General features: G+C 42.6%; 1 protein-coding gene across 2 annotated transcripts; it reads right to left on the reverse strand.

Annotated features, from left to right (window-relative positions):
* BAG1 (BAG cochaperone 1) lies at positions 1-23,529 on the reverse strand. Of its 2 annotated transcripts, XM_075585968.1 has the most exons (8): positions 23,399-23,529; positions 14,095-14,223; positions 12,761-12,843; positions 11,566-11,679; positions 10,343-10,450; positions 6,473-6,535; positions 4,438-4,529; positions 1-2,470 (listed from the first exon to the last, which is right to left on the reverse strand). In XM_075585968.1, exons 1-7 carry the CDS (start codon positions 23,436-23,438, stop codon positions 4,440-4,442), a joined length of 627 nt encoding a protein of 208 aa, XP_075442083.1. In that variant the 5' UTR covers positions 23,439-23,529; the 3' UTR covers positions 1-2,470; positions 4,438-4,439. The 2 variants fall into 2 exon arrangements, with proteins under 2 accessions (XP_075442083.1, XP_075442082.1); XM_075585967.1 differs by having other exon boundaries at positions 1-4,529.
* Between the last annotated feature and the right edge of the window lie 865 nt (positions 23,530-24,394).

The following is a 24,394-nucleotide window of genomic DNA, read 5'->3' on the forward strand; positions in this document are numbered from 1 at the left end:
TTTGTTTTTATTTCTTTTATTTTTCTTGTACATCTACATATTCTTATCGGGCGCTTTCAATCTAACACCTACAGTGTTGGCGAGAGGTGTGAAAAGATGTCGCATTTTACCATGACATTTCACCGAGCCATTCCAAAGGGTTTCATAATATTCAAGCAATTACATTTGATGATCCAATGAAAATGTACAACAAATGTATAAACAACGTGGGTGAAAAACAGGAGAAACCTATTTCAGTGCCTGGTATGGTGAAGCAAAACAAAAACCGGCAAACATATCTATTAGTCATAGTAGTATCACTGTAATATATTTTATTTGACTAAACGTCCATTATAACGTACATGCAGCGCTCACATGTGCCTTCAAGCAGCAGTCCCGCCTGCACACTATTTTTTCATTATTTTTTTTACCTAACCGGACCTGGGGGTGTCCCTGAAGCTAGTCTGTGGTAGGCTGATCCCGAGCAGCTGTGTCCACCATGCAAGTAATGTCTGCATGGTTAGCTTCAGTGGCCAATAGAGTCGTAACATTATCAGAAGATGACGCGGCCACTTTCTATTTGTGGTCCTTCCTCCATATCTGTCTTTTTTTGGAGTCAAAACTGGCACAAACACTACAAATGTCTCAGTAACTGGGGGGTTTCTGGAGCTCGGGGAACCAAGGACCAGGCCACAGGAATCCCCCTAGTTCTGGTCAGGTTAAAAAAAAAAGAAGAAAGAAAGTGGGGGTGAAATTTGCAGCTTTCAAGTAATCAAATGAATAAATATCAACTGATGACAACGGATGTCATACTTTTGTTCAAGTTCAACTAATAAAACAAAGATAATCACATTTCCAGACTGCTTCTAATGAAACACACACGTCATACATAATAAGAACATTGGGGATTCATATCTCATGAAACAAAATATATGTGAAATAGGTAATGAAGGGAGCAAGACATGTAAAATAGCAAGCAAGTGTATTCATCACGTAAACCCACAGGACTCTCAAGAAGACTCCTAGTGTGAGAGTCAAAACGTTGGATTGATAATCTGAGTAATAAACTTGCTTTTTATTTTACATATCTTTGGAGTGCTGCTGTGCTGCATTCATTACCTAATTCATATGTCTGACTTTTAAGGGATTTAGGCTGCCCGTGAGTAGTACGAGCCCCCACATTTGACTATCTACCACTAGAGTAAAACCCTTTTTACACCCCTTAAGCACCAATCTCGATTTTTGTAGGAGACAAAATATAAAGTTGTAATCCTGAAAACCGTCTCTAACAAGTATGTGACGTTACCTTTTTAATCTATATTCCCTTTGCACAAGAACACCGTCAATTGTGCAGAGACGGATCTAGATTTTTCAAAGTGATCTTATTTTGTTCAAGTAGCTTTGTAGTTTAAATGCAGTTAAATAAAGAACAGATGTCATCGTTAAAGAACTTGTGTCAGTAGTGTTCATTTTGGGTTTTTTGCACTGGTTGAGGGAGTGAGAGATACTGTAGCAGTATATGCTCATCTTACGTGATCCTTTTTTAGGAAGTATCACAATGCATTGAAGCATTAGGCCGTTAGCACTATGCCGTTATCCGCGTGTTGAGCTGTTAATATTTATGTGCAAAAGGGGTCGTTCACAGTAATGCCCATAGAAAAAACTCAATGTTACAACAGAGGTTTGAGAATAGCTTTTTTTGTGGCTAGCTATTTCATGCACAAGGCCACACCTAGATCAGTGGTTTCCAACCTATTTTTGGTTAAGGAACCGTATAATTATATAGTCAAATTCTGCGGAACCCCAACCCGCATCTGAGATCAGATGCACTGTAATTTATTCTGTATATGGTACAATTTTCAAATCACCTGAAAACAGAACCCCAGTTGAAAACCACTAACCTAGGTTTTCAAAGGGAATTGATTTTTAATTTTAGGCTTCTAGATGACGAGGTAACAAGCATTATTTATTGATGAAGTCTGCTATGGAGTGTGGGTGTAAATGCCGGGGAGCACGCGCGGGGGCCTCTGTAAGTTACCTTACCCCGGCGGCTTCTGGCGATGCGTCGCCATGGCAACGCGGCATCAAATGCTGCTGCGGGGTCACATGACGTTGCAGCGTCAGAATCACCGGAGACGAGGTAGGAAGGGGGCGCGGAGGAAGACATTTTCGCACGCATGTTCAGCATTTGTTCTCAGCTCTACATCCCTGTAATGTACATATTTGTATGATCCGGATTTCCTGTCTCTGACACATCTGCAGCAGCTGGGCCAGAGTTAAGTCCCTGAGGGAGTCGCACTGGGCCGGCAGGCAACGAGCTAATAGATGTGCATTAGAATTGTATACAATCATTGTCACAATGCTTTGATTCCAATCACTGTTACTGGGGAGACGGTCAGTGGTACATTTTTCCATAGCCACTCGATCACTCTTTGCAGCCTTGAATAACATTGCATAGTGAGCCAATACAATGTTTTACTTTGACACTCTCCTGCAAAAAAGAACATACTGACATTTTATGGAGAACTCACAGCCTACACATGTCTGTTTGCCATTAAGGGACAATCGCCAATACAGGTTAGCACAGCCGATCCAGCTTGAACTTCCATTCAAGTCAATGAACGCCAGACTGGATGCACAAATCTATACTGTGGTATCCACTTCACCATATCTATGGTACCTTTAGACACTCTGTCACAACTAAAAACGGTTCTGATAGAAGTTATAGGTCCTGGCCAAGTCTCAAGTCACCCAAAACAACACACCGCAAGTTGCTTTCATTTCTCTTTGAATTCCTGCAGAAGGTGTGGGGCACAAACAATCCTTTGGGCCTATATACCAAGATCAGATTTGAAATTATTTTGTGCGTCAACATTTTTTTGTGCTTCAAAGTAGTCCAAATCTTCTTAAAATGTGCATCCTATGCATGGAGGCTCCATACATGTGAGGCATAGTTTGTTCTTTGACGCATTGCGTCATGTTGAATACCTGATTTTTTATTTTATTTAGAACTAGTGTTCGTAAATATAAATGACCAGTGTAATATTATTTATAATAACCACACTGCGAAAATAATACATGTTGTTAACCTATATCATGAAACCTCTGTGCTGTGTCAAATACATTATTGATTGATGCACAGCAACCAATTTCAACGCAAGCCATATAAAACAGACTTGTTGGGGTTTAAGCCAGGTTCAACTTGGCAGATCATTTTGACGCACTTTTTCCTTGTTTGTGGGGCACAAACATACTCATTTTCTTAGTGCATACTAAAAACTACGCCTAGCGCAGTCCATTTTTGCCGTTGATTGCACAGATGAAAACATTTCAGGGTAGCACATAGGTGCTCACAAGCGCAATTTAATCTGCACAGCCCCAGTGTCACAGGCCCGTCCCTAGGGTATGTGCTGCCCTTAGGCAAGAACTATTAAGGTCCATCCCCCCAAAGAAAAAAAAGATATAAAAAGCCCCCTCCAAAAACAAAAAATGCCCCGAAAATATTTCTCCCTAAAATCCTCCTCCCCCCCCCCCTTACGGGTAGGAAGCAGGGGATCTCCGAAGCCGAGACCCCGTTAATTTCAGTTCCGGGGACCCCCTTGCTGCCTGAGATACCTCCTTAGGTGCTGCTGGTATCTACTTCTCAGGTTTAGATGTCCCATCACATAGGCCAATAGGGACCTATGATGTCGTATGCAGCTTCCTATTGGTCCATTTAACCGGGGGGGCCTTAAACCTGAGTTGAGATACCGGCACCCCCTAAAGAAGCAAGTATCTCAGGAAGCAGGGGGTCCCCGCAGCTGAAATGAATGGGGTTCAGCTCCAGGGGCCCCCTGTTTCAATCCTACACGTATTTTAAAAAATAAAAGAAAAGTGTCAGTGCTGCTACTCTCTCCCTCTTATCGCCCCCTGAGACCCACCGCCCCATGGTGCCTTCCCTGCTTACTGCCCAGGGACAGGCCTGCCCACAGAGTTGGAACGGAAGTCTTAACTTGATATATGTTTATCTGACCTGAAATCAAAGTGTGCCGCCATATGAAAATCATCCACAGCCTGATTATTTCTCCCCCCCTATTAAATAGAACTGAAAATGGCTAACCTTTACAATATAGCGGTTGTCATAATATTTCCTTTTTTTTCCATGGGGATGGCTGTACTCACAACATTTAGAAACGGCCACTCGGCCGCAAACGTTTTTAGCATTTATCTGCCGAGACGTACCTTACTTTTAACTAACAGTAGGAATACCTTACTTTTTTTTTTCCTAACGCTTTCAAAAAGAGAATTAAGCAGCAGATCTGACGCAAGCAACAAACGACAATCTATTATTACTCACACACAGAATACATCGAAATAAAAATTGAAAGTGTGCTCCAAAACAAAGAGCAGAGTTCCTTTCTCTTGTCTTGCTCATAGAGCAATTATTTTACTATACTAACACACTAACAACCACTGAACCTTTATTTTGACAGTGCCAAATTCTTAGACTGCAGCTTATCCATTTCTTGACCAATATTTCCTTCGACTGTGTCACACTGGGCAAGGAGACCCTAAAAAACACAAAGCAACAAGTGTTTATAGAGGGAAAAAACGCAGGCCGCTTCAGACTTTAGGACAAGATCATAATAGACTGTTTCTTTCAATTCTCTTGTTGATTTTTATAAGAGAGATCACCATGAGCCTACGAGCCTTGCGCTCGTCATCCGCTGCTTTCTAAAGTCACGGTGACCTTCAACCCAACAACATGGCTGCTGCTGGCACCTTCTCTCATGTCAAACTTCCACTGAAGATGACAAGCTATATTCAATACCCTTATGCCTCCAAGGTGGCTGGATAAAGAACAGCGCTCACCACTCCCTCTGACTATAGAGGGGCAGTGGGGATGCTTCAGGGCGCATAGGAATGTCATCACAGTGCATTCCCACAATGTTTTTATAGGCTAGTCAGTGGTGGAGGGGCAGGAACGGAGCAAAAAACGGTGATATAATAATAACAATAGCATGTTTTTGTATAGCGCTGCTAGTTTTACGTAGCGCTTTACAGAGACATTTTGCAGGCACAGATCCCTGCCCCGTGGAGCTTACAATCTATGTTTTTGGTGCTTATGTCACAGGGAGATAAAGTGACTGGCCCAAAGTCACAAGTGAAACCCAGAAAAAGTTTGGAGATGAAACTTTGTGAGAAAAGCATTCAATAGCTCAAAAAAGTAAGCCCCGCAGTTGACATACTCCTTTATAAAAGGAGTGGCACCTCCTTTATCAAAATATGTATTAAAGAAAACATAGCCAACAATGATTTGCAATTTTTAAACCCTGCCACACCCAAGCCCGAGTGTGTAATCCTCTATATTGTGAACATTTAGGCATATATTTAATATGCTGTGTAGTGGTCTTTCCATGATAGGGAAATGAATGGGGTAAACATGAGCTCCAGCACAGGTAAGACATCTTCACAGCACATCGAATAAGGACCTAAAGCAGCAGTCACCCTGCGCCCCTTCCTTAGAAGCCAACAGGACTTTCAGTTATATAATGCTAGTATCTTGCCTCCTGAGCATGTCCAGCTCTTTGGGGGGGGGGGGGGGGGTGGGGTGGGTCTTTCTCAACCTCTAGTATTTGAAGTTACTATGTAACCTCAGACTGCACTGGGCTCTGTGGCAAGCTCCATTTTGACCTCCCAGACATTTAATATTTCAACTGCTCACATCTTCTGAACAAAGCATCTCATTTTACAAACAAAAACACCCCCTGACAGGGCAAGATGAGAGCTTTGAAAGGACATACTTGAAAACGAGAGGTAACTCTCAATGTATTACTTCCTGGTAAAATATTTTATAAATAAATAAATAAATAATTCTCCCTATGCACGCCGATGGTGGCATTGGCTTAGTGCCTTTTGAATTGCACTACATAGTAGCACCACAGAAACATGTTACACTATATACCAAACGAAACACTGGAAAATGGGGTCCTCTTTCATCATCGGTTTATTCGAGAACACGTCATTCATTAGACCTCAGTTATTATGATTATCATTGTTATCGTTCTCAGACCCTCATTTAATTAGCAGCCTCTCCTCGGGCTGGATAAAGGAATTGCCGGGCAATTCCTATGGGATTCCTCCCCTAATCTATGCAATGTATACACACCACACACTGTGTCGTAGGTACAGCTGGTCTTACTTGACCCAAAAACATGCAGTGTGCCTGCTAAATAGCTACAGACGGAGGGTATTCTCTTATTTGTATGGCACTAACATATCCCGCAGCACAGTACAATGTGGGAGGGAGGGCAAGTAGTATGACGAAACAGTACATGCAGTATATGTTAAAACAGACTGAGCCACTAGGAAGGAGGTCCCTGCCCCAATTGCATAGTAAAAGGCGCAATGCTTCAGCAAATTTACCCCTATGGTCTTTTATTTACTTTATGATTAATTAGTGAAGGAAACAACAGGCCAGGTGCTCCCTCAGGCAAGTAACCATGCTGCTCACCTGAACTTTTTTCACTAAATCTTTCCGCTTTTGCTTGCAGTCGCTGAAATTATCTGGTATTGCCTGTAAACCAAGGAGTAAGGGGGAAAATGTCCTAGATGAAAATGTGTTTACTAAATTAAAAAAAACGTTTCTGTTCAATTAAATATTTAATGGTATTAATTAATTTACCTCTTAAAAGCAGCATTCCTGTGTATGTATGTATCTGTATATATATATATATGTATGTATATATATATATATATATATATATATATATATATATATATATATATATGTATGTATGTATATATATATATATATAATCTCAAGTGGTATATATAATATATATAATAATAATAATATATAAATAATAAATATATAATATATAAAAATAATCAAATATATATTATATATATATATATATATATATATATTTATATATATAATAAATCAAGGGGTTTTCGGAGCTAAACTGTGTTCATTTCAGCTCCACGGACCCCCTGCTTCCCGGAATAGTCACCTCCATAGGGGGTGCCGGTAGCAGCTTCAGCTGGGCTGTGTTTGCGGAATATAATGGCGGCTTAAATGTCCTGCGGGCCCATAAGAAGCCGTGACGTCATCCCTTGCAGCTTCCTATTGGCCCGCGTGACCAGGGCCTTTAAACGCCGGAGCTGCGACCGGCAGAGGTATGCCCCTCGTGAATCAGGGGGTCTGTGGAGCGGAAATTAACGGGGTTCAGCTCCGGAGACTCTCTGCTTCCCAACTATTAAAAAAAACAACAACAAAAACATGTCCTGCTCCTTTAGATTTGCATTCACCAAAATATTGTCATTGTCATTGTCATAGGTAAACAAAACACAAAAATAGAGCGTATAGAGAGACGCGGTCAATACAAATAAATAGCACTTTATGTAAAAGAAAAGACAAGTTAAAAACTTACATATGTGATATTAAATGGTCCACCCCACACAGGGATACACAGGCACAGCCGGTAGCTCTAGGGGGAAAAGGTGTTCTTGTATCCCAATATAATAGAGTCCCAAACAAAGTCCTAGTTCTTGTTAGGAAAAACTGCACCTTCTATTCAGTAGCTGTGCTGCCGATGTAAGGGTCCTCGTGGTTGGGGGGATGACGTCAGGCATCTGTCGTCACAGCGTCTGACGTATCATAGAACGGGATGACCAAAACCTCAACGCGTTTCGCGTCATATGACGCTTCATCAGTCACGTTCTATGATACGTCAGACGCTGTGACGACAGATGCCCGACGTCATCCAACCCACGAGAGCGCCAACATCGGCAGCACAGCTACTGCATGCGAGGTACAGCTTTCCCCAACAAGAACTAGGACTTTGTTTGGGACTCTATTATATTGGGATACAAGAACAAGAAAAGAGTGCACACAATGCGCACCAGGGATTAAAATTGGGTAGAAAATATTTCTTAAAACCAAAGTTGACTGAGGGGATCCAACCCCACCTCAGTACACATGCACACTAGATCCGGGTAAATATAACAAAAATACCCACACACAGAATAGGATGTATCTACTTAGACTAGATCTAAACACAGCATTACAAAAAATAAAAATAAATAAATAAAAAGACATGAATGTTCAAAATAAAGGATACATGGACCCAGATATATGCTAATAATAAAGCTGAACAACTGCCTGATTCTGAAAGGGGGAGACGGGAACTTACACTGAAGTGCCGAGCGGGTCCCGCTGGTAAGCGTACAAGGGTCTGGACCACGCCACCGCAGAGATGTTACCACCGCACGAACTTCCTGCAAGCATCGTCTCAGCCTAACAGCATACTCGCAGAGTGACCTGTCGCAACCTCTACGCGTTTCGCACTACGTGATTCGTCAGGAGGTCACGCACAGAGTCACTCACGCGTATTTACATAACTGTCCAATCATCAACAGCCGAGCTGTGGATTGGAACCTGATATATACGAAATATGCATAATATTGGTATACAAATATCGTGGGACACTTAAAAATGAAATAATGATCAACAATGAAATATATATATATACAAACTACAAAAATACAGCAAAAAATAAAACATATTTCATCTTAAAAACGGGGTGAGTTCTATTAATTCATTAAAGCCAGTCAGGCACCTTGATTGGAATGTAAAGATCCAATATTGTTCCCTTTTCAACAAATTAAGATCTCTATTTCCTTGTCTGATATTATAAGGAACACAATCCTATTATAAGGAACAATCCTTTAAATCTTATACAGCTAGGATCGTTATTGTGAATTTCTTTCAAGTGTTTAAGTAAAGGGGTTAAAGGCATACCTTTTGATAGAGTTTTAGGTATATTTTTAACATTTCTCAGATGTTCTAGTATGCGTATTTTGAAAGGTCTCAGAATCAGGCAGTTGTTCAGCTTTACTATTAGCATATATCTGGGTCCATGTATCCTTTATTTTGAACATTCATGTCTTTTTATTTATTTATTTTTATTTTTTGTTATACTGTGTTTAGATCTAGTCTAAGTAGATACATCCTATTCTGTGTGTGGGTATTTTTGTTAGATTTACCCAGATCTAGTGTGCATGTGTACTGAGGTAGGGTTGGATCCCCTCAGTCATCTTTGGCTTTAATAAATATTTTCTACCCAATTTTAATCACTGGTGCGCATTGTGTGCACTCTTTTCTTGTCATTACAAGGTGTCCCCTGTTCCGGGGGTCACCTTGCTTTAGGAGTCAGCTGGGGAGACGCTCCGCATACATGCTGCAAGGGGATTAGTGCTTCCAGCAAACTTTACATCTGCAGCACGAGCGCTGACTTTCTTATTTCAACTGCTTGTGATACAAGAACACCTGTTCCCCTAGAGGTTCCAGCTGTGCCTGTGTATCCCTGTGTGGGGTGGACCATTTAATATCATATACATATGTAAGTTTTTAACTTGTCTATTTTCTTACATAAAGTACTATTTATTTTTATTAACTGTGTCTCTCTATATGCTCTATTATTGTGCCTTGTATGCTGTAGTTGACCCCTGTTGATCACGGCACAGCAGGAGAACACATGGCTTTTGGGATATCACTAGAAGTCTTTGGGGCCAGTGCACACCTGTTTCTCCTTTCATTGTTCATAGGTGCATTACATACCGCTGCACTACATTAGGCATGTAAATAAACAAGTGAACTGTTTTTCCTACCCGTCTCATGCCATAACATTTACTAAAATAACTTACAAGTATAAATACACCCTCACTAACCTCCATTTGTTTTTTTTGTTCGGTACAGGATTGGAACCGGGTTTTTTATTTTCCAAATGCTGAACCGCACTATTTTTACCACCACCACCCTGGTTCCAGAGATGTTTACTGGTAAAATGACTGCTATTACTTCCTGGTTTTCCAATAGGAATCCACAACCGATGATGTTGCAGCTTCCTATTGGCCGAGATTTGTCAGCCATTTTCTCTTGAGGGAGACTTAAACCCAGTAACTATCTTGGAAACCAGGGGGTCCCCAGAGCTGAAAATATTGATTCAGCCCCGTTCACATCCTGTAAAAAAAAAAAAAAAAAATTATGAACCAATACACCAAATATGAGTTGGGGTGCGGACTTCTTTTTCAGAAAACAGAGAGAAACTATGGTCAATGAAGTCAAGGTTTTCCATCATATGCCAGCTACTATTCCAACGAAAGTGTGTGCACCTGGCGTGTTACTCATCATAAACATACACGATACCCCAAAAACAGTGATATATTCATTCTAGCCATTCTCACAAAAGCCAACATGCAGAAAACGTTTACTGTATGAGCTGATAAAGGACTCAAAAGAAAAATAACATTTCAAAGCACTGCTATATGTCACAACGAGGATAAAATCCCTGGCCATCTTGGGTAAGAGTTCACTCACCAGGGAATCGATCTGTTCCAAGACTTTCATAAACTGCTCCACAGTTGACTTGATTCGCTTGTCAAGTTTTACGAGTGCTTCATCTTGGAGACTTTTATTAAGAAAACCCTGGAAGGGAAAACATACACACACATAAATATACTGTATATAGTGTCCAGTACTACGTGAACATTATTTTCGCCATGCTCAACGTTAACTCCCTACTTCAATGCAGAAAAACACATCACAGACCAACATGGCTACAACATGTTTCTAATTGAAATGACTGGGAGAGACACTTGAATAGTGTAGAGCATTGATCGTTACAGCAGCAGTCCTGGCGACACGTTAACCGCGTTAATTTCAGCCCCGTGCTTACCTCGGAATGGGGTGACGGTAGAAGCACGGGCCAATAGGAAGCTGTGCGGTCATCCCTTGTGTCCTCCTATTGGCCCACGTGACGTGGGGCCGTTAAACTGTGCAGAGATACCGGCACCTTCTACGGAGGTAAGTATCTCTGGAAGCAGGGGGTCCTCGGAGCTTAAATTAATGCGCTTCAGCTCTGGAGACCCCCTGCTTAATTCAAAAAGACTCCCAGCGTCAACATTTTCAAAAAGGGTCACCAGGAATGCTCCTTTAAAGCATCAATGAAGGTTTTATTTTTATCACAGAATTGTAGCAGGGGGTTTCTGAAGCGGAATTGTGTTCATTTCAGCCCTGGGAACCCCCTGCTTCCAGGAAATACTTACCTCCGTAGGGGGTGCCGGTATCTCTTTTCAGTTTAAATGTCTGCGTCATGCTGGTCAATAGGAAGCTGCCCCGGGTGACGTCTCCGCTTACTATTAGCCCGCGTGACGCGGGAACTTTAAACTCCGCCATTTCATTAGGCACACAGTTTCCTCTAACTGCAGAGATACCGGTGCAGCTACAGAGGTAAGTATCTCTGGAAGCAGGGGGTCCCCAGAGCTGAAATTAACGCAGTTCAGCACCGAGCACCACCTGCTTCCACCCTGTAATAAAACAAGTGAAACCGTATTGCTGCAGATCAGAAAACATGTACATATAGAAGAGCCACAAGTAGTGTGTGCATCGGTTTTTCTAAACACATTTGCAAAGCTATGCCATCTCCTGCATGATGAAAGCGATGTTAAACTGGTACAGAATGAATGGGCTTCCCTTTAGTGGTATGCAGCACAGTGGGGATGCAGCTTATGCTGGGTGCTGGTCATTATCCTAAAATGCACCTTTTGGATGCCTGAGAGTTCCTTGGTAACATCTTCTAGTTTGTTCGCTATTTGCTCTACTGATTTCTCCAAATCTTTCAGTTTCTTCAATTCAGACTCCTCCTCCGGACAGTTCTGTACAAAAAAAACAAAAAAAAACAAATCGAACAGTTTTTTTCTATATTTTGTGTTGCCATTTCTCAGATTTTTCTTTGGGTGATACAATGGTACGGATATCCCTTGCTGTGTTTAATCTGAGCTGCGTTTCTTTAAAGAGGCAACGCAAGCAGCACTTTAAAAAAAAATCATCTTTTTTTGTTTTAATATACGCAGCCTCTGATTACCTTTAATGAAAACGAATTACCCAAGCTGCCGATCGATTCGTTCTCCCGTAATCAATAAGCAAAGATCCTTCTTCCCAGGGCTCACTAAATGGCTGCCTTTCAATTGCAATCAATCCTTCAGTCAGTGTAATTCAGCAGCTACAATGTATTCTTATATTATTAAGGTAACATTATCTATTGTTACAGTTTGCAGCTCAAACTTCTATAAATATTGGCAACAAATGATCACAAACAGGAAAGTTTTGCAAAGATCTTGCACTGCTTGGGAGGTGGGCTAAAGCCTGCTATAGACATCAAAGGATGCTCAGCATTAAAACTCATTACAAATGGCATTAAAAGTTTAACTAAAAAAATGTAAGTATTATCTAATACTACAGAACTGATTTATTTAAATATTGCATGGATTGTTCCTTTAAGATGAGGGGTAAAATGTAAAAACAAATGTTCAATATCAAAATAAGATTTGTCAACCCTGCAGAAATAATGTCATGGTTCTCATCCTGTCATCTTTATTGTGATGTACAATGAAGTGCCATAAATAGATTTCATGTATGTTTTTTTTTTTTTTAGGCCTACTCAGATCTATTGCCTCTGAAGACAGAATCCAAAGGGTTCTGGAAGGTCCAACTTTACTATGAATCCAAAGAAATAATTCCCAATTAAGAAAAACATTAAACCACTTAAGAATGTTTAAAAGCCAAGTAGTCCCAGAGCTATGAAACTCCGGTCTTTGCATTTAGCTTAACAAATGACCGCTTTCGCAAAGTCCTGATATAATAACATATGTACATGTGCCCTGGAATGTCAGGGGAAATGTTGCGCTTGAGGAAAAAAGTGAGACACACTTAAAAATAAAAAAAGTCTGCACTTACCCTCTTCCCAATTAACATGACTTTACAACCGTTTTTGACACCCAGAGCCGACAGGGTCCGTTCCATCTCCTTTAGAGACTTTCCTAAAAAAAAAAAAGATAGAGCAGGAGAGACAGTTAACAATACCAGCTGTAGTGTTATCCCCTTACCTTAGCACAGCAGTAATATCTTGCACTAAAGTGGAGCTTATGTAGCACTAATGAAGATGCTGAGACATTAGGTAAGCATGTAGCATTCATTCTTGGCAAGCGCTTTGAGTCCCATTGGGTGGTGGACGTGCTCTCGAGGGTGATGAATATGACACAGTTATCAAAATACTGCTGCCTTACTTGGGATCTTATCTAAATGTAATTAAGTATATTGTAATACACTTAACCTTTTAACAAATATACTCAAGGAAAATATTAAGACAAATAATCACAATTAAATGTAAAAGAAAGGGGGAAAAAAAGGATTGTGTTATCCTTGATTTTTTACAAATGAGCTCACGTGGTAGCCATCCTGTGTTTGTGATGTAATTATGTGGGCATCAAATTGGCCGCAGTGCATTATATCCCTCTAAATTCTCTGTACTCTTTTTCTGTAGCACGTTTTTTACACTGCTTCGTGGAGACAAGTAACTTGGTTATGATGCCCCAGAAAAGAAAATATACAGAACCCAAGAGGATTACTGAGGAATATCAGTGCACTGCGGCCACTGGCGCTCACAATGGGATATTTGGCTGCGACTCTCCGCCGATCCACCGCTGGAACCCCCGGCACCGCATTCTACGGTAAATTTTATTACCGTTTACGCTACAGGGTTAAATTAAGCGTCAGCGGTTTTAGCACTCGGGATAGAGGGTTAATTTATGGGATTTTAACGGTTCGGGTAGGGGGTTAATTTAAGGGGTTTCAGAGTAGGGGGTTTCAGAGTAAGGGCTTGGGATCGGGAGTTTTAGGGTAAGGCACATACCTTAGCGGTGAAGTGGCCGGCAGCAGCAGCTTCCAGCGGCGAGATGAGCCACGCCAAAATGTCTTACAGTGCTGGCACTTGCCTTGTTGCAAATGACATCACAAATCTAAGATGGCTCTCTCTAAATCAACTATAACTCCTATTCAATAAGCCATGAAACCGCCTACCCCACGCTGTAAAAAAGTTCAACTCCTTTCAAATGAAGCGCAGCGTACATCGATTGACAGAAATTGAATAGGTGCCTGTATTGCCGATTTATATATCGCTCCTCGCACTGTATTTGTGTAGATCCTGACATCAATGTACTTTTACACATCTGAGACCACTGTATATTTGCAAACAGTGCACAATGTAAAAGGCGCATTAAAAAGCAGGGTACCTTTATATATCAGTCTCTGTGATGTGAGCGGGACACCGGTGACATGTTCTACAGCCGAAGCCATGTCCTGTAGGGTGGGCTCCTCATTCTCCTCCTGAGCAACCACCTGAAGTTTGTGTTTCTCGCTGCCTGGAAAAGATCGGTCTTTGTACATGAAATGCCAAAATGGGATCGGAACATTCTCGAACAAAATGTAAAGGACATTAAAGTTGGCTTCCATAAGATTCAGGGGGGATTATTCATTAAATTACAACAGTGCCGAATTGGGCACTGCCGCATGGAACCCCACAATAAAGTCAATGGGAGTTTCTGTGCGATAGTTTCCCCGATTAGCACTATTACCGCGCACCTCACAACTGGCAGGCGAGGCAGTGAGCGCGCTTTGGGGGCGGGGCGGAGGCGTGTCAGGAGGCGGGGCTAGTCCCTCGCTCCCATTGGATGTGAGCGGTCACGTGACCGCTCCTCCGCTTCCCCGAGCAGCAAATTTTAAACTTGCCCGTCTCGGCAAATTTTCTCAGCCTCCGCACGCATCCGCACGCATGCGGAAGCGGCTGCTAAAGCACTGATGACAGATGCAGGGGGTAAGTGCATCTGCTCAGCGCGGCTCAGCACGGCTCAGCAAAGCTCATCCTACTATGTCCCAGGCCTTAGTTCTTTCAAAACTAAAGCTATCAATCTGCTCTGCAACTGTTACTTACACCTATAACATATATTACCTTTAACTGTGCATTGCAATGTCTTGTTTACAATGTTTAACCCTGTTCAATTAATGTAATTATGTATTTATAACCTTTGTATTGTATGTCTTTATTTATATAGCGCCATTAATGTACATAGCGCTTCACAGTAGTAATACACGTGGTAATCAAGTAAATAAAAGATAATATAAATAACAGATCATGGGAATAAGTGCTTTAGACATAAACGTAACATTAAGGAAGAGGAGTCCCTGCCCCGAGGAGCTTACAGTCTAATTGGTAGGTAGGGAGAACGTACAGAGACAGTAGGAGGGAGTTCTGGTAAGTGCGTCTGCAGGGGCCAAACTTTATGTATCGTGTTCAGAATATCCACAGTGCTATTCATATGCTTCTTTAAGCAAGTGTGTCTTAAGGTGGGTCTTAAAGGTGGATAGAGAGGGTGCTAGTCGGGTACTGAGGGGAAGGGCGTTCCAGAGGTGTGGGGCAGTCAGTGAGAAAGGTTTAAGGCGGGAGAGGGCTTTAGATACAAAGGGGGTAGAAAGAAGACATCCTTGAGCAGAACGCAAGAGTCGGGATGGTGCATAGCGAGAAATTAGGGCTGAGATGTAAGGAGGGGCAGAAGAGTGTAAAGCTTTAAAACTGAGGAGAAGAATGGAGTGTGAGATGCGGGATTTGATCGGAAGCCAGGAGAGGGATTTCATGAGGGGAGATGCTGAGACAGATCTAGGAAAGAGTAGAGTGATTCTGGCAGCAGAATTTAGGATAGATTGTAGGGGAGACAGGTGAGAGGCAGGAAGGCCGGACAGCAGGAGGTTACAGTAATCAAGACGGGAGAGAATGAGGGCCTGAGTCAGAGTTTTAGCAGTCGAGCAACAGAGGAAAGGGCGTATCTTTGTTATATTGCGGAGGAAAAAGTGACAAGTTTTAGAAATGTTTTGAATGTGAGGGGCGAATGTGAGAGAGGAGTCGAGTGTGACCCCTAGGCAGCGTGCTTGGGCTACTGGGTCAATGGTCGTAGTTCCAACAGTAATGTGGAAGGAGGTAGTAGGGCCAGGTTTGGGAGGAAGTATGAGGAGCTCTGTTTTAGACATGTTGAGTTTAAGGCGGCGGAGGGCCATCCAGGATGATATAGCAGACAGACATTCAGAAACTTTGGTTTGTACAGCAGGTGTAAGGTCGGGTGTTGAAAAGTATATTTGTGTGTCGTCAGCATAGAGGTGATATTTAAACCCAAATGATGTTATTAGGTCACCTAGAGAGAGTGTGTACAGAGAAAAGAGAAGAGGTCCCAGGACAGAGCCCTGGGGTACCCCCACAGAGAGATCAATAGAGGAGGAGGAGGTGTTAGCAGAAGAGACACTGAAAGTACGATGGGAGAGGTAGGATGAGGTCCAGGATAGAGCTTTGTTCCGAATACCAAGAGTATGAAGAATGTGAAGGAGAAGAGGGTGGTCCACTGTGTCAAATGCTGCAGAGAGATCGAGTAATATGAGCAGAGTGTAATGACCTCTGTCTTTGGCAGCATGGAGGTCGTCAGTTATTTTAGTGAGGGCTGTTTCCGTGGAGTGAGCAGTGCGGAAGCCAGATTGTAGAGGGTCTAGGAGAGAATAGGTGTTGAGAAAATGGAGCAAGCGAGAGAATACAAGACGTTCAAGGAGTTTAGAGGCAAAAGGCAGGAGGGAGACAGGTCGATAGTTAGAAAGACAGGTAGGGTCAAGCTTGCTGTTTTTGAGTAATGGTATGACTGTTGCATGTTTGAAGGAGGATGGAAAGGTTCCAGAGCAGAGGGAGGAGTATTGTTTTCATAACTCTGTTCCCAAGACATACTTGAAAACGAGAGGTAACTCTCACTGTATTACTTCCTGGTAAAACATTTTATAAATAAATAAACAAACAATGAAGAACCACTTAAATGTGTTAAAATGTGGAGTTGTAGCTGTAATGCAATTAAAAAGGAAACTGGGTCCGAATCACTGTAGAACGCTTTTTCAACAGGGGTTCCTAAGAACCCTTCAGTTCCTCCGGGCATCCCTAAAGGGTTCACTGCAATTTTCAGGTTATTTGAAAATTGTACCAAAAACAGAAGAATTTACAATGCATCTGATCTCAGACGCACTATTAGAGAGGGTTGGGGTTCCTTACAATGCATCTGATCTCAGACGCACTATTAGAGAGGGTTGGGGTTCCTTACAATGCATCTGATCTCAGATGCGCTATTAGAGAGGGTTGGGGTTCCTTACAATGCATCTGATGTCAGACGCGCTATTAGAGAGGGTTGGGGTTCCTTACAATGCATCTGATGTCAGACGCGCTATTAGAGAGGGTTGGGGTTCCTTACAATGCATCTGATCTCAGACGCGCTATTAGAGAGGGTTGGGGTTCCTTACAAAGCATCTGATCTCAGACACACTATTAGAGAGGGTTGGGGTTCCTTAGGCTGCGCTTATAGTGCCCGGCGACATCACGCCAAAACAAATACATTGAATCCGTCGCATGCACTTATAGTAAGCGCGACAACAAATTTGAAAGCCAGTGTTTTTTGATTTTTGGAGAGACAGTCGCCACATGTGACTGTCTCCAAACCAATCACAGAGCGCCTATTGCACTCTGCCCTCCCCCTTGGTGACGTCACTGGCCTTGTTGCCAGCTACGTCGCTCAAACTTAAAGTGCAACTTTCGCCAATGGCGACGTCATCGGTCGCGTCGCCGGCACTATAAACGCGGCCTGACAATGCATCTGATCTCAGGCTCACTATTAGAGAGAAGTATGTGCAGCGCATAACATGAGAGAGAGAGAGGCAGGTCTGACCAAAAAAATTGCTTTATTGGGAACACATAAAATCGAGGGTAGTGGCCCTTCTACGCGTTTCGTGTTGGCCAGGCACTTTATCAAGAAGTTCCACATCCCGGTACACAACCTGTTTAAATACAGTTAACTTCTGGCTTTGGCGCCAAACACAATTACGTCACTTACCGTAATCCTCCAATGCGCCACCGCATCCGTCACACTTGCGCAATGGCGCGCAACAAGGGGAGGGAGGGGGGGAGGGGGAACGTCCCCGTATAAGCGATCAAATGACCCCGCAGCATATGGAGGTATAAACTCACCCAATGCTGATAGGCGTCACGATCATCTCAGTGGAGGACCTCCCTCCCTCACGTCATCCCGCGCATGCACAAGAAACGCGGGGAAGCCGTCAAGGACCTCCCCTGCTCATAGGTGCGCGTGCATCCCCACACAACCCCATACAGACACAATGGCCTGTAGGGAGAGGGGTAGAAATTGCGCGCGCATCTTCCACAGATGGAGACGCAATAGTGAAGAAAGCGACAAAGCCAGCAGTGACTGCAAAAAAAACACATTAAAACTAAATACACGTCACAAAAATTTAAAAATCGTTAATAAAAAGCATATATAACCTATGTACTCTACTTGAATGTGTAAGACACACTACTAATGATGATACATACTTCCATAACCCTAGTATAAATGATAATATAACATTCTTATGGGGATGAATATGTTGATGTTTATTCCAGGACAAAAAAGAGAAGAAGAAAAGGGGGGGGGGGAGTGTGGAAGAGAGAGAAGGAAAAACATATGGACTCTCACTAATATTAATTATATGTACGGGACAATGATGATATAATATTGAGATAGAATACAGAGAAGGAGAAGAAAATAAACAAAAAAGGAGAAGAAAATGAACAAGAGAGGAAGAAGAGGAAAAGGCATCCTCCATAATCTGAAGGTACAGATATGTGCATTTCTTGAGACTTTTAAGTACCATAATAATGCATTTGTCATTAATGTTGTTATCACACTTCAAAGATTAAATATAATACTGATCAAGAGTTCTATAATAAAATGTATGAACAATGTTCATAAAAAAATGCATCCTATCACGACCCGGAGATTGGAGAATCAAAAGTGGCAATAAATCTCAATATATATTGTTTGGTATACTCAACAGTGAAGAAAATATAATTATTAATGAGGTAAATTCCTTGATTGTAGGGAATCATATTGGATTTTCACTCTGAAGACTCGGTTCCCCGATGGGATTAATATAGAATGGAAAAGTAACCATTTTCTTAGATACACTGGTTAGGATATCATCTAAGAAAATGGTTAATTTTCCATTCTATATTAATCCCATCTCAATATTATATCATCATTGTCCCATACATATAATTAATATTAGTGAGAGTCCACATGTTTTTCCCTTCAGGCCATTGTGTCTGTGTGGGGTTGTGTGGGGATGCACGCGCACCTATGAGCAGGGGAGGTCCTTGACGGCTTCCCCGCGTTTCTTGCGCATGCGCGGGATGACGTGGGGGAGGGAGGTCCTCCACTGAGATGATCGTGACGCCTATCAGCATTGGGTGAGTTTATACCTCCATATGCTGTGGGGTCATTTGATCGCTTATACGGGGACGTTCCCCCTCCCCCTCCCCCCCCCTTGTTGCGCGCCATTGCGCAAGTGTGACGGATGCGGTGGCACATTGGAGGATTACGGTAAGTGACGTAATTGTGTTTGGCGCCAAAGCCAGCAGTTAACTGTATTTAAACAGGTTGTGTACCAGGATGTGGAACTTCTTGATAAAGTGCATGGCCTGCACGAAACGCGTAGAAGGGCCACTACCCTCGATTTTATGTGTTCCCAATAAAGCTATATTAATTTATTTATTTTTTGGTCAGACCTGCCTCTCTCTCATGTTGTGCGCTGCACATACTTCTTTTGGATCGTTTGGACTTTGGACACAGCTGCATGCAAAAGGAAGACTGTTGGGGGTTTATGTGAGTACTCATACCTTTAGGCTAACCCAATGAGGAGGGGAGGGATAGTCAATTGCTCACCCCCTACCTTCAGGGTTCTTAAGAGCCTCTCATAAGGTTTAGAGTGTTACAGGATTATTGCTCAGTTGTTAAACCCAGCGTGTTCTCCCTTGTCTTTGATGGACTCAATTACTATAGGACCAGGCATTTGAGCATCACTTTGTCTCCATATGTATGCTCACTATTAGAGAGGGTTGGGGTTCCTTACAATGCATCTGATCTCAGACGCGCTAGAGACTCAGAAGTTAAACCGTGTGTCATGCATGACAACCCCAATGACATTTTCTCAATGCTAGATTATGAGGTGCAAATTTAGCAGACACGCAGAATTATGGGCAATATTTAAGTAATAATCCCCGAAGAACGGGGCATTACTGGCCAATAATGCCCTGGCTGGAAGAGTTGAAGCCCCGAGGCGAAGCCGAGGGACTTTAACCCAGCCAGGGAACTATTGGTCAGTAATGCCCCATTCTGAGGGGATTATTACTATTATAGGTTAAATGTAGGCTTATTTATATTAATTTATTTTTTACATTTGTATAAAAAAAAAGATACACTTTTGTAGTCATATTGATTTTTATCAGCATGATTGTCTACATTCTTATGCTTTTACTGCAAGTTTATTAAAAGGAAATTGCACACACACACACACACACACACACACACACACACACACACACACACACACACACACACACACACACACACACACACATACACTCTCTGCAGGCCCCCCTCTATATAGACAAACACAATCTGCAGTCCCCCCTACACACTGCAGCCCCCCCTCCTCTACACCCACAAAATACAATACACTGCAGCCCTCCTCCACCCTCTACACTCACAAAACAAACAAACACACAAACACACACCACCCCCCTCTACACCCACAAAAACACACTGCAGCCCCTGTAGACCCACAAAACTGTGACACACATACACACTGCAGCCCTCCTCCACCCTCTACACCCATTGACATACACACACACACACTGCAGCCCCCTCTACACCCACAAAACACACTGCAGACACACACACACACACCATCAAAACAGACTGCTGCCCCCTCTCTTTCCACAAAAACACACAGCAGCTGCCCCCCTCTACACCTCCCTGTAAACCCACACACTGCAGACACACACACACCCTGCACCCCTCCTCCACCCACAAAAAAACACAGACTGAAGACAAACACTGCAGCCCCCCTCTGCACCCACAAAAAATACACTGCAGACACAAACACAAACCAACAGACTCTGCCAGCTCTACATCCACAAAACACACACCAGCAGCCCCTCCTCTACACCCACTGCAGCCCCCCTGTAAACCCACACACCAACAAAACACTCTGCACCCCTCCTCCACCCACAAAACACACACACACCAACAAAACAGACTGTTGCCCCCTCTACACCCACGAAACACACACCAACAGAAGACAGACACACACCAATAAAACACTGCTGTCCCCTTCACACCCACAAAACACACACACACAGACACACACACCTTTCCCCTCACTCTCCTGTGCGGAGCTCTCTGCAGGCAGGGAGGGGGAGGGGGGGAGTCAGTGCCTTGCTGGTGCTTCCTGTCCAATCACCTCCCCTGTCTAAGAGCAAATCTCACTCTTTGTGAATGAGAACTGAAAGCCGATTGGCTGAAAAACTTGGCAGGATGCCAAAAATTCCAGACCATTATTGATTGGTTAAAATTCTGGGCATTATCCAATCAGAGAGCAGGGATTTCAACAATGCCCGGAATTTTACAGCTTTTGCCTATAATTACTAACCACTGTGACTCCATAGGGCGCCTTCTGCACTTTAAGGCCCATTTACTTTAATATTTACTATCTTAAGAAATGTATTTTCAAATACTTATGGTTGTCGGATTTAGGTGCAAATAAAGGCAGCAATCACGCAGACATGTGGTGTTCACACCAGTCATAGGAGGGATTGCTCCCACAAAAGCCTATGCAAATTTAACCCATGTAATCTAGGGTTAGAAAACAATCATGATTTTCTTCACCTCGAGCTTCGGGGACTATTACAATAACCTTTAGACAGCACTGGTCTTTGGGGAAGCTTCATTTTAACCTCCCGGACACTCAATATCGCAAATGGACCATCAGGTTTTATTAGTTTAAAACAGTGTCGGGAAGGACAATAAGGAGATGTCTTAAAGTTGGTTAAAAAATAAAATGCAGAAGATTCACAAAGCATTCCTTTCTCAAAATGTATCTGAATAATTCAGCCAAAACATAAACGATGACTGCGTGCAAGAATACACATTTTGCTATTCACAATCAACTAGAATAAAATGGAAACAGAAAAACAAACAGAGCAAGAGCTCTAAATGCAGAACTTGCAATGAGAAGCACTGTGCAATACAGACATACCCCGGTTTAAGGACACTCACTTTAAGTACACTCGCGAGTAAGGACATATCGCCCAATAGGGAAACGGCAGCTCACGCATGCGCCTGTCAGCACATCCTGAACAGCAATACCGGCTCCCTACCTGTACCGAAGCTGTGCGCAAGCGGGGAGACTATAGAGCCTGTTACAAATGCGTTATTTACATCAGTTCTGCACGTATATAACGATTGCCGTACAGTACATGCATCGATAAGTGGAAAAAGGTAGTGCTTCACTTTAAGTACATTTTCGCTTTATATACATTCTGTGGACCCATTGCGTACGTTAATGCGGGGTATGCCTATATACAGTGTAACCTGTATGCAGTGATTCGGAGGTACAGTCGCATGTAGCAGGTAAAAAACAACAGCGAGGAATTAAAGCAACAATCCCAGATTACGTGTATTTTTTGTTTTGTTTTTAATCTTAGTAGAACTAAGGGGACCCCATCAGACAATCGGCACCCCCTTGACCCGCATGTGGACCAAGCTCTGAAGTTATTTGTAATTTTGTTGTGCCGGTTTCGACAAAAAAAAAAAACCAACAACAAAAAACTTCCTTATAAATATCACCTATAAATTGTTTTACTTATTTGCATTATGTTAAAATGAATATGCAATCTTTTTCTCCAGGTCTGCTGAATTCAAGCATATTAACCACTTATGTTTACCTGTTTTTCTAGTGAAAAACGGTGGCCTAATTGGCTAAATCAACAACAATTCACGTCTAGTTTTGATCACTGACCAAAGACATTAGATAAAGATGTAAATACCCTCCAAAGCATTTAACATGGAGGAGTTAAACATTAAATTAAAAAAATAAAAAATATATATATATTAAAAAAGTATGTTTTTTTTTTAACGTGTCAGTCAGCTATATTTAACCTATTAAATATACCACTTCTAGGAGGGAAACAGTCGGTTTTATACTCACAGCAGCTAAACACATTTTTAAAAAAAATATATAGAGATCGTTTCCAAGGATTATTCCGTTATACTCTGCGTTATCACTGCCATTTATTCCTATGGAAACGCTGTGATATTCTGCGCTATAACGCCATATGCGTAACCAGTAAGTAAAATAAAGCCGGCGACATCTGTAAAAGCGCACAATGAACATAGTATTTTCCCCCCCTCCCCCCCCAAAAAAGATATAGTGCTATAGAAGTTGTCTTTCCTAGATAGATCACCAGAAGTACAAGAGCAGGAATACAACATTCTGTGTATGGTATTCAACATGGCTATGTGCAGTAGACCTGCCTCACTTTCTCATACACAGCCTAGGATTGCACATGCAGCCCATCCCTTGCAGATCTGCCTCTGCAGCTGTGTCAGTGTAATGTATTCATACTACCATGTGTCACGGTGACAGCCACCCCGCTGCTGGAACTCATGTCCTGTGACCGCAGGAGACCCTCTTACTGCCCACAACGGTGCCTCACTGCCGCTGTCACACACTGACTTCCTATGCCGGGCTACGTCACTTCTGGCCCCCACTGCATCCTCTTCCTGATAACTCTGGTGTGAAGCATGTAGCAGCCATATTTCTTCGGGGCAGACTTGCCCTCACTCATCCCAGTGCTGCCTAGTGATTATTGTATTATATTGTATGTCTTTATTTATATAGCGCCAAAAGTGTACTCAGCGCTTCACAAAGAATACAGTACAGGGAATTATAATTATACAATAAGTGCAGCAAAATCAGACAATAGGAAAGGGCATCTCTGTATGCATGTATATCTTTATTTATATAGCCACCACAGTGTACTCAGCACTTTACAAAAGAGACAAAAAAAATAAAATAAACCAGTACAGGGAATTATAATACAATCTAAGTGCAACAAAATAAGACTACAGGAAAGGGAATCCCTGCTTCTCTGTCAAGTCTCACGCAGCATGCAGCAAATCTCACACCATGGGAGACTAGAATCTTGCTCCCTTGCATCTTATCCCCGCCCCCAGCTCTGGACGTGAGAAGGGGTCTTACACTAATCTCCCGCACGGTGGAGGCTCTGCCTCTTCGAAGTGGGGACCCCATGAAAGCTCGGTAAGGTTGCGCTTATAGTCCCGGCTACGGCAACAGCGCGTCAAAACAAGTACATTTAATACGTTGGCGCGACACAGAGACCAAATTCGCTGAAGCTAATGGAAATTGATTTTTTCCGGCGACCGCCACGTGACGTCAGCGTCACTTGAGCGGTTCAGCCAATGAGGGTGAAACGCTCACGGCCACGCCCCACCACACCCAGTGACAATTACCTAGAGAGAGGAAGTGGCTCAGTGAGTAAAGACACTGACTGGCACTGAGTTTGAAGCAGGGGAACCTGGTTCAATTCCCAGTGTCGGCTCC

The sequence above is a fragment of the Ascaphus truei genome, chromosome 2 (genome assembly GCF_040206685.1).
Source record: "Ascaphus truei isolate aAscTru1 chromosome 2, aAscTru1.hap1, whole genome shotgun sequence".
NCBI lineage: Eukaryota > Metazoa > Chordata > Amphibia > Anura > Ascaphidae > Ascaphus > Ascaphus truei.